Source organism: Solanum tuberosum, unplaced genomic scaffold, assembly GCF_000226075.1.
Source record: "Solanum tuberosum cultivar DM 1-3 516 R44 unplaced genomic scaffold, SolTub_3.0 scf00518, whole genome shotgun sequence".
Classification (NCBI taxonomy): Eukaryota; Viridiplantae; Streptophyta; class Magnoliopsida; order Solanales; family Solanaceae; genus Solanum; species Solanum tuberosum.
The window spans coordinates 146,948-158,993 of NW_006239437.1; the positions used below are offsets into that span (position 1 = coordinate 146,948).

Below are 12,046 nucleotides of genomic sequence, written 5' to 3' on the forward strand. Positions count from 1 at the left end.
AGTAAATGCTTTCACAATTAAGCAAGAGAGGAAACTTTGATTTCCAAGAAGAGCCTTTGAGCTAAGTTTTGAGCAATTATCTCAAACCATAGAAATAATTTATATTTTTAAACATAAGAGCTAGTATCATATTTTGGGAGTAGTATTGAGCACCGATAGTAGGGGAGAGTTCAGACAACTCACACGCCCCCATAAACCATGTAGCCACCATGGGTAGAAAAGGGTCATTACTTTTTAGATGATTCCTTAGTGCTTTTAAGCATAGACTAGTGGATCCACTTAGTAGTTCAGGTTCTATACCCTCGGCAAAGTATAGGACGGCCCTGGCAACGTGAAGCAAAATGTTGTATCATCACAATAGCTCTTAAATGATGGTTGTCGGTTAAAGAAACTCCCACATAAGTAATTGTATTCTTATATACACAGTTTATTTGTATTTTTACATACATCTCAGAGTTAGAGAAACTCCCACATAAGTATTTGTATTCTTATATACATAGTTTATTATATGTATTTTTATATACATTTCAGAGTTATATTGTATCTTTCCATACACACAGAATTGGCATCCATGTTTTAAACAACTTTTCTTTATATTGCACTTGTTTTAAACTGTTTTATATTGAAATGAGTTCAGTTATGTTGAGTTGAGTTGAGCCAGGTAAGTTCTTCAGTTCCTTTCAAGCTTATGTCTTGTTTTAGAATTTCCCTCGCATACTCGTACATTCAATGTACTGATGCCATTTGGTCTGTATCTTCTTATGATGCAGACATAGGTAACCAGGATCAGCATCAAGCGCATCGTTGATCAAGTTGAGCACTCAGAGTCTTGTGGTGAGCGTCCTTGCTTTCTGGAGGATACCTTTTATTACTTTCAGTATTATTATTAGTTCATTAGGATGTCGTGGGTTTTGTCCCGACATACATCTCGGTTGTTTAGAGGCTTCATAGACAGTCAGATGTTTGTTCTTGAGTTTTTATTTCCTATTTTAATGATTGAGACTTGAGTTGCCATTTTTGGCTAGCGAATGTTATCTTGATACATTATAAGTGTTTATTGAGCAGTTCAGTTCACTTTTAAAAGTATTTTTCTTCATGAGTTAAGTCTTCCGCTGAGTAACTAGCCATGCCAAGGGTTCGCTTGGGGCCAACAATGGTCCTCGAGTGCCAGTCCCACCCATGGTGTAGGCTCGGGATGTGACATTTTTACTCTTAATCAATTCATTTCTATAAGCTTCAATCTCAAGCAATCTATAATGTATATCATCAATCCTAGAAGATTACATCTAAACCCTCAATTTCCCCTTTCATCGCATAAAACCTATCTATATCAAATTCACCTAAGAATCATAGGTTAAGCATGTATACATGTACAATCATACAAAAAACATGTAATTCCATCATAAACAATCATAAACAACCCTAATCCACTCAATTGGAGCATAACCCATAACATTATAAGAAACCCTAATTAGACTTGGGGAATTCTTCTTCTAAATTGGGAAAATCATGGGGCTCCTTGGATGAATAAACCATCATACCTTGATTACAAAGCCTACCAAGCTTGGAAGAATGGAGACTTGACTTGACCTAGTTTGACCCTCTTCCTCTTCTTCAACTTTCTAAAAAGAGAATTATTTGAGAGAGAGGAACCCAATTCTTTTGGTGAGTTTGAAAGAATGACTTAATTTAGGGGTCTAAAGTACTTATATAGGTGGTTTAATCTAGGGTAAAACGACACCACTTAATTCTAATTAAATCCGGGAAGTCCCATTGTACCCCTTAATTACTCGACCAGGCCTGACCCACGAGACCACGTTGACGGGCCGTGGATGGAGGTTCGTCCTGGTCAATCGCGGTTGGTTGTCAGAAACTATGATGGCCACCCACGACACCTCTAACCACGAGGCGTGGACCCATCCACGAAGCGTGGTTCCTGACATGGGTCTACCTTAGGTAGTGTCCATGGTATCCACCTACGGACTGACCTACGGGGCATGGATCCAACCACGGGGAGTGGTTGGCCCTCGTGGGTGACACCTGGAAATTCTAAAATCCGTTAAGCTTCCCTCTTTCGGCTACGGGGTGTTACAGTACTGAGCATGCATGATAGGATAATAGCTGAACAAAACATATAAGCTGAACAAAACATAACTGAGCAATGATATAATCTGAGCATGATGGAAATACTGAAATATACTGAGAAGAACTTAACTGAATGCAATGACCAAGTACATAACATGTTGAGACTGAATACTGAAATATAACTAAAAACCTGGCCAAATGCACTAGAATCTGACTGTGGGAGCTACTAGTAACCGACATAACCATCACGTGAGTTACCCATGGTGTCCAATGTATGCACCACATCGAAGGGTTCAATATACCTTGCCAGGGGTATAAAGGCATGACTGGCGTAATCATTGAAACTGATGCCTACAGAGAGGACTTAACCTACGGGGCATACAGTTTTAGGACTATGAGGGTACATTAAAACCCTAGTCCACTAAGTTCTAAGCCTACTCCCAACTGTATAAGTATATGACACATTATGACTGAAATACTGATATGCTGAATAGCTCAAAATACTTACATGCAAAATTTGAGAATGTAACAATTATATACTGATAATGTGACATTCAAAAAATGAAGCATGTATATCTATTTAACTGATCTAGAATGTGTAATTCATGAACTAAGAGAATCTACACAACTAGGGTTATGAATTCCATGCATAGGACTAAGCAAATATTCCATGAAAACATGATAATCTGATTAGGAATATTCTAACAGCTAAATCACAACTAATATCTAAGCTTTTAGAAACCCTAGGTCTAAGAAAGATATAGGAATCAAGATTCTAACTGAATTCTAGGGACCTAGTGGATGAAAGGAATCCACCAGTGAAATCCCACATACCTGGTGATGAATTTCACGGAGAAATCTTTCGATTTTGGGGATGGAACTGAAGAAAACCTGTTAGCCTGAAAAGCATTGAGGGCAAATATAGATATCATTCATGTCATGTGTCCAAGTTTCATAGAACATATAGACAATCTCATCTATAAGCTTTTTGGAGTCATAAACATAGTTTCATGAACATGCATTCTTTTCAATAATTCATAAGCTGATCTTTTCAAAGCTTAAGCATCTTCAAATTCATTTACATCTATTTCATAAAGAGAAGACATGCATATTTTTATAAATTCATTTTTCATAATTCAAACCCACATCACATCATCATAATTGGAAAACATGAGATTTATATGGGTTCATGGGGAAACATCATAAAAATCATAGTATTTCATCAATTCATGCATATTAGAACACAATTCAATCATTTAAATCAACTTGGAAGAGAACCCATTTCAATTAAAGAAAACCCTAACCCAATTGGAAATTTTTACCTTTGAAAATAGGAGAATTTGGGAACTCCATTATTAAAAAGAATTCATGAATGAAAACTATCATACCTGACTATCAAAGCCCAAAGAAATTGAAGAATGAAAGCTTGATCTTGAACCCTAGCTTGAATCTTCTTCTTCTTCAAGTTTCTAGAGAGAGAATTATTTTGGGGAGGAGATTTGATCTTCTTTTGTAAATTTTGGAAGAATGATTTGAATGAACTAATTTGGAGGTTGAAAACACTTATATAAGGGTCTTAGACATAGGCAAAATGACGTAGTATATGAATAAGATAATTAGGACAAGTTTGAACTACCCCTTAAATAACTGCCGACCCTGCGACCTACAGATCTCGACCAATGGATTGTGGTATGACCGATAGCCCATCCTGTCGGTCCGTCGTTCGATTCAAAAACTAGAAATTTGGGGTCATGAACCACGAACCATGGTTTGATCGACGGTACGTTGGTCAGGCCGTGGTTCTGGGTTTCTGAGTCAAGGCTGGGGTGACCAACTGTTGACACCAAATTTTTGAATTGTCATACCCTTTAAAATGACATTTTTTTTAAATTTGGGTCGTCATATCCTTCAAAATGATATTTTCTTAAATTTGGGTAGTCATACCCTTTAAAAAGACATATTTTTAAATTTAGGTCGTCATACCTTTCAAAATGACATTTAAAAAAAATTAATTTGTTATCTCAAATAAAATGATGTTTTTTAAAATTGGTTTGTCATGCCATTCAATTTGACACTTTTTATTTTGTTATTCCATTTCAAATTGACATTTTTTTATTTTATTCATGATGTTATTAAGTTTGAATTATTGCATTGGTTAATACCTTGTTCATATGAGGCCATGTTTGCATAATTTATGTTGCATTTATGTTATATTTGTTACTAACATTGTTATTGCAGATATTGTGATACACCATTCATATTAAGTTCAAGATTGGGTTATCATCTCCCTTAAAATGGCACGTTAAGTTAAAGTTGGATCGTCCGCCTTTCAAAGAGATATGATGGATTGTCACCTCGTTCAAAGTGACATGTTATATTCAAATTAGGTCGTCCGCCTTTCAAAGAGACACGTTGGGTTGTCACCTCGTTCAAAGTGACATGTTATGTTCAAATTGGACCGTCCACCTTTCAAAGAGACACGTTGGGTTGTCACCTCGTTCAAAGTGACATGTTATGTTCAAATTGGACCGTCCACCTTTCAAAGAGACACGTTGGGTTGTCACATCGTTCAAAGTGACATGTTATATTCAAGTTGGGTCGTCCGCCTTTCAAAGAGACACGTTGGGTTGTCACTTCGTTCAAAGTGACATGTTATATTCGAGTTGGGTCGTCCGCCTTTCAAAGAGACACGTTGGGTTGTTGCCTAGTTCAAAGTGACATGTTATGTTCAAGTTGGGTCGTCCGCCTTTCAAAGAGACACGTTGGGTTGTCACCTCGTTCAAAGTGACATGTTATGTTCAAATTGGATCGTCCGCCTTTCGAAGAGACACGTTGGGTTGTTACCTCGTTCAAAGTGACATGTTATATTTGAGTTGGGTCGTCCGCCTTTCAAAGAGACACGTTGGGTTGTCGCCTCGTTCAAAGTGACATGTTATCTTTAAGTTGGGTCGTCCGTCTTTCAAAGAGACACGTTGGGTTGTCGCCTCGTTCAAAGTGACATGTTATATTCAAGTTGTGTTGTCCGCCTTTCAAAGAGACACGTTGGGTTGTCACCTCGTTCAAAGTGACATGTTATATTCAAGTTGGGTCATCCACCTTTCAAAGAGACATGTTGGGTTGTTGCCTCGTTCAAAGTGACATGTTATGTTCAAATTGTGTCATCCGCCTTTCAAAGAGACGCGTAGGGTTGTCACCTCGTTCAAAGTGACTTGTTATTCACATCATCCTCCTTTCAAAGAGGTACACTACCTTCATTGTGCAATTTTGAAAGTAACATCGAAGGTATGTGAATGTTGTTCAGTTTACAATTAATCCTTGCCTTCTATTTATTATTTTCAGCACATTGGCGGATGTAGAGTATTGTTCAAAATCTCTACTAACGTCTCATATTGTTTTGTTCAAAGTTTATCAAATTAAATTTGGGTTCGTCAACTTTGTTTGACCAGAATCTCTTTCATCGATCCTAATCAAACAAATAGGCAAGTTGTTGACACCAAATTTTGGTATGATATTTCTAAAGTTAATATTTTTTAAGTATTTTATTTTTTAAATAGTTCAAAATACATGTTTTGTCATTTTAATGCAATTTGTTAATAATTATCCTTATTCTCAAAATATTAGGATTTTTATCAGTTAATTCTTTTTATATTATTTTGTCACAGTCGGTTAAATACGTTCAAATATTTGTTCATTTTTTATAACATCATTATTTCTGTTAAATTGCAATTTTTATATGTCATTGGTTACGTTTGTTACATTTTTTCATATTCATTTTATCTGTTACATTTGTTAATATTCATTTTGATATTTTGCACAGTCCAAAAATTCATTTTGATATAGATAATATTTCATACACATATATTTTATTAACCGGTGGTTTTGGCCCACGATATTAAGATAGTAATATTGTACTATTGATAGTTTTCAATTTCCTATTTAAAGAATAGTTTGCTTATTAAATTAAAAGGTGGTGGATAAGATTTTAGGAGTAATTTTCAGATTTTTTTATTGTTCATTATTTTCCAAGTTCACCGGAGCTCTGCCGAATTCCGATGAGTCCACCACCAAAACCCCGTTCATTTTCTCATTTTTCTGGCCGTCACCAGACCCAAAACTTCTCTTCTTCGCTGCTGGAAGCCGCCAGCAGCTCTTTCCAAACGACCAGCTACCACCGGAAACGAACCACAGATCTACCGGACCAAAATCCCCCTTTGTTTTCTCCTTCTTCCAGCAAAATAACCGCCAGGCCAACCAAACCCCGACCAGAATCAACAACAACCTCCAAATCGCCACCCAAAGCTAACCTGCAAACAGCTACCAAAACCCCAAACAACGGCTCAAACTCCAAGCTCCAAACCAGATCCCACGCCGCCAGTCCCCTTCCCCTTTCCCTTCACGATTTTTCTGTTATTTTTGCAGGTCCAGCGCGAACCAGCAGCTCCCACGCGGCTGACAGCCGCCCAATAACTACCAGCTCGACCAAACAAAAACAAAATCGAGCTCCACAACCAGAAAACTGCCTCCATTCCTCACATTTTCCGGCGAAAAGCAACATCACCGCTCAGTAACGAGCTTTAAGCTCTGGCGAATAGTCGCCAACAACAATAAATCCACAGCTCCCATCAAAGGCGGGACGAATCAGCTCCATCAGAGCAATAAACAAACACCACCGATGAGCACCACACGCCGCCGCAACGCAAACTCTGGAGACTCAAAGAGAACTCCGTCAGTTAGGTTCCCTCTCAGTCTGATTTTGTTCTAAATATTAATTAATACTTGGATTTGTTTTGCTCTTTATTCTTAATCATTATTGACTTGTATGCTGGTTATGCTTTTGTTGAGTTGAATAGTTTTTTTTTTTTTTACTGTGTTAAGTGGTATTTTTTTGTTAATCTCATCTTCTCCAGGGTGTCTTGGCTTTATTTAGCCAATTTTTTTGATTTATTTATCTCCGTGATATGTTGCCTTAATTATGTTGCTACAGCTATTGTTATGTGCTATTATCTTATGATTTGGTCCAAAGATAAAATTTGTTAGTTTAGATACTTTATTGTTGTTGTTTATGTTTTTGTTATTTTAAATATCTCATTATTTTATTTCTTCTTTTACATTGTAATTTGTTGATTTTGATTTTTAGTTTGCTTTTTATCTGCTTTTGCTCAAGTCTTGAATTTTATTTATTATCTTATTAACGTTTTTTTAATACTATAAAATGAGCTATGCAGTGATTTGGATTTTGGTTATTTCTTTATTATTTTTGGAATGTTATCTATTGTTTTGTCGTTATTTTTTATCATTATAATGTTACATATTCTTTGTTTAATGATTTGGTGTGGAAATTTGTTCCAATGAATTTTATATTTTGTTACTGTTCATATATTGTTGGTTTATATTTAGTTACTATATTATAAGATTTTGTTGCTATTATTGTTTATTGTGTTGTGTTGTATGTACAATGACCAATGAAAAATCTCTCTATCGATTTTGGAGGTTTTTCCAATGTTAAAAGACGGAAATTTGGTTTATGTTCATATTTTGTTTGTTAAAATGGTCGATGAAGAAATTATCGTTGATTTTCAAGGCTTTCCATGTTAATAAGACGGGTTTTTACTTTTAAGTTATGCTTTGATCATTTATTTTTATTCATGTTTATTTATTACTAATATTTTTACTATGTGTCTTTACATGTACACAGAGTTGCTTCCCATTAAAGCTATTCGAATGAAATTCGAATTATATTCTTTATTCATTATTTTGTATATATCGATGTTAGTCAAGCTTTAGGCCGTTTCTTATATTATTGTTTCATTTTATTACTTGTGTAAATCACTTGCTTATTATACTTGTATATTTGTTTTTATCTCCTCCTCAATTTGAAAAAATGAATTCAGTCAGGACCCACAATTGTGGATTTCGAAGGATGCCTAACACCTTTCCTTCGGAATAACTTGAATCCCTTACCTAGAATCTTTGGTTTCGTAGACATTTTTATTAAGTTAGTTAATTGGTTTCCTAGTTTTCCTAAAATTAGGTAGCGACTCTCTCTAAACCCCTTTACCCTTTTTAAAATTCTTTCATTCTTTAAATTGTTTATTATTTTTTGGTGAGTCATCGCGACGTTGTGCCCTTTCGAAGGATGTCAACACCAACCACATACCACACCTACGGTCCGTGGTCGACCATCATCAATTGGCACCTACAACTTCCTGAAAACTGTTGCTTTGCCCTTTTCTGGATCCAGGGTGTTATAATTGACTTGTGGATGCACTATATGATATGATACAATTCTACATGATTATTAAGGATTTCGAGTTAGATTGATACTACCCTATTGATGAGACTACACAAACTATTGTGATGCATTGCATAGACATTGGATGGTAAATAAATGTTATGAGATTATAATATACATAATTATTTGAGTGACCAAGGATTTCTATGAGTTTTAGAATGAGTTATGTGATGGTTTGGAATAGTAGTTGAAATATTGTATGTGAAAGTTTGTGTGAAGTTGACTTTGGGTATGATTCAATTGTTATACCTCGATGGAAAATTACTTTTAGATTTTGAATTAGTTCTATCAGTCTTAAGTGTGACTCCTATCTGTCATGGAATGCTTAAATGAAAATAAAGGGAGCCATGGTTCATAATTTTTGAAGGCGACAATGTGTTGCTTAAAAGACTTTGATACTAGTGAAAGTTTGAGAGTAAGGTAAATGACTAGTGTGGTTATGATGTTTTGTTAGTATTAAGATGGTTGACTTCAGTGGAGTAATATGAGAAGTATGTGAGGTATGATACATTGAGTATGAGTAGGATCGTATTGGGGACAAGACTGGTGGATTGTGGGTAGCTAAAAATCAAAGAGATGGAGTCAAATGAGTGAAAATATTTGGTATGGACACTATGAAAAGAGTATCTTGTGTTATTTGACCTTGGTTCCGTACATTCTTTTGTGATCACCTACTTCGTTTCTGACATGATTTGCAGTATGATTCATTGCATATGTCCACGTGTGTTTCTACATTTATGGGTGAATCCCTAGTGGTGGATCGGATGTACCGATCCTCTTATGTCCTCTTGATAGGGTAGGATCCTTGGAAAGACTTGGTTATTTCAATTATGGTAGATTTGGTGTTGTTTGGGATAGTTAAAGTATACCAGTAGTTTACACGCACAACGTCGCTTATGAGAACTTATATAAGAGCTATAATGAGTTACAATTGTCTAGGAGTGTTGTTAGAGGTTCTGAATTTTGAAGTGTATCGCTTGTTGGGTGTTTACTTAATCATTTTCTTCTTTGGGTTAGATAAAAATTGATTCTCCCTTGATGAGTATCCGATATCTAAAGATTAGATTTTTATAACTTAAACTCGTGAAAAGATTGTGTTATGGAAAGGAAATCTTGATAATATCTGTGATGGTTTGTGCATTATGAGTGTGTAGTGATTGGTTCACGTTCACTACTAGTTGTAGCCAATATTGATTCAGAACGTTATCTTGGTTATATGAGAAAAAAAATTCATTATGATGGTTGTGTTATGGTCCAGTGGGTGGGTTTCAGTTTAGATTGACTTTATGGGTTAGTATGTGGCCTGATAATCATTTGTTTCTTTGTAGTTAATCTTGATGGAATGGTCTTAAGGAGGAGCTCACTTTGAGAGATGAACACCGATTGGAAGATCATAAGCCAGACTTTTGGTAAAGTTAGTTATTCTTCCTTCTCCTTCTTTATGCTCGAGGACGGACATAGTTTTTAGTGGTGAATTATGTAACGATCCATTAGTCTGTTTGAGTACTAGATCTATTTCTTTCATAAAAGAACCTTTTCATAAAATTTAAATGAGAATCTTAAACGATTAGTTTAACTGTGGTTATTTAGTCGACGTATATTTATTAAATAATTAATTTTTATTAATTGGTGGTTATTGGGCCAAATCCATAATTTATTTAATACCCTTACCACATGGCCATGTATATGAAGAAATTATTAGGAATTAATATTTATTTATTTAGTAGTCCATAATTATTTTCCATAAAGAATTAAAAGCAAGAAAAGAACCACACTTGTGCAAACGACACAGGTGCACGAAGAGAAACAAAGAAAAGAAGGCCTCCAGGTACGGAGAAATCCTTAACCATTTTTTTTATGCTGATATACGTAGATGTTGGTTTGATAATTAAGGCAAAATATTATTAGCATATAGATGTGATATTGTATGGCTATCGTTAGTGTAACATTCCAGAAATTTTTTGAACTAAGACTCGAACCATCCTTTGTGGTGAGTAAGATTTTACCGAGAAATTTAAAATTTCTTGAGTGTTAAGTTTACTTGTGTTGCACATTGAGTTCTAAAAACAACTAAAGAGAATTCGTTCAAGTTATTCGTAAGTTACTTAAGTTTAGGGTCAACTTCAAACGACCATAACTTTCAGTACGCGATTTGTTAGGTGACCCATAAACTATAAAAAGAAAGTTCTTTGAATTATCTTACCAACACCACCGAGTTTGCTAACTTTCGAGCTCGGATGAGTGAGATATGCCCTTTTGAAGTCAGACTGTCCAGTTAAGGAAAGTTACCCATAAATAGTGAGGGGTATTTTGGTATTTTCCTTACCCAATTAGATTTAATTCATTCTTAGTAAGGTTTTAGAAGTGTAAACTGGTTTAGTTCAGTTTTATAATCCTAATCTATGCTTAGGGTTTTAGTTGAGAGTTCGAGAAGAGAAAATAAGAGAAAAGAGGAAAGGATCAAACTGTTCGTCGAGATTCTTGAGTTTTGTTGCGGATTTTCGCCATGGGTCTAATCCCTAAGAGGTATGTCAGTTTTTCATAGTGTTGGGTTTGTTCACCCATACGTCAATCATGTTATTTTCAACGAAGTTTCGTTCTTGAAGTTGAAAAAATTTGAGTTCTTGATTTGTTTCTTGAAAGTATTGTTTCCGTTCTTGAATTAGGATGTTTTTAATGAATTCTTGAGATTAAAGTTAGTGAATTGAGGGTGGTTTGGAGTAGATTATCATGTACATAAGTTAAGTATTCGAATCTAAGTGCTTGGAAAAGAAACCATTCAATTCTAGGCAAATCGAGGTTAGAAAATGAGTAAGAAAAGATCAGGCAAAAAATAAGGTACCAGGTCCGCGTCGCGAACCTGTTCCTTCAGAGTGAAATTTTCCTCTCCGCGTCTCAGAGAGAAAGCGGAATCCAATGTTTTAAAAATTATTTCGTGATCAAATATTATAATTAATCTTTCCGTCGCATACTTGCTCCCATATAATGTTTTTTTGACCATTTCTTCTTATTAACTATCTAAAACTCATTTAATCATCACGATATCCTTCATACCACAAATCATAACCCTTGAATCCATAATTCAAATTCAAGGTAGAGTTAAGAGTCATGTCTTGAGAGTTCTTTCGAGTATTTTGAGAAAGTCCCTTTGAGTCTTTTTGAAGAGTCTTCTACAATTTCTAATTAATTTTGTTTTCAAGTACTCGAGTAAGTGAGTATGTGAATGAGGAGAATGTATTCATGAGTCTACATTATCATCACGAGATCCTTCATATCATTAATCATAAACTCCTTGAATCCATAATTCAAATTCAAGAGAGAGAGTTAAGAGTAGAATTCAAGAAAGTCTTTGAGTTCAATTATGAATCATTTGAGATCAACTATCGATTTGAGCTATGTTTTAAGGAAGCAAGTATGAGAATGAGAACAGTCATATACATGAGTTCCATATTGTTATGTAGACCCTTGAGTCGAGTCGTTCATGCCATAAATTCCGCATGAACTCTATAAGTTGAGTATCCTTGAGAAGAGTAGTATCTTCAAGTTCCTAAGTCTTGAGTATTGAGTTCCTAACCCTTTTGAGATTATATATCTAATCATGATACTATTATATGTTACTCATGAAGTCTTTGAGTTGAGTTGTTCATGCCCATAATTCCGCATGAACCC

General features: G+C 35.2%; 1 protein-coding gene across 8 annotated transcripts in view; it reads left to right on the forward strand.

Annotated features, from left to right (window-relative positions):
- The first annotated feature begins 5,973 nt into the window (after positions 1–5,973).
- LOC107058455 (uncharacterized) overlaps positions 5,974–12,046 on the forward strand; it is an 18,781-nt gene continuing 12,708 nt past the window's right edge. For 3 of the 8 annotated variants that reach the window (XR_001472029.1, XR_001472027.1, XR_001472028.1), the window contains exons 1-2: positions 5,983–6,814; positions 9,706–9,791. Coding sequence is in view for 4 of the 8 variants with exons in the window: in XM_015304173.1 (XP_015159659.1) it covers positions 9,750–9,791 (42 nt within the window). In the remaining 4 variants the exon portion in view is untranslated. Of the gene's footprint in view, positions 6,820–7,990; positions 9,792–12,046 lie in introns of those variants that run through there. The other 5 variants (XM_015304173.1, XM_015304174.1, XM_015304170.1 and 2 more) reach the window with 5 other exon arrangements.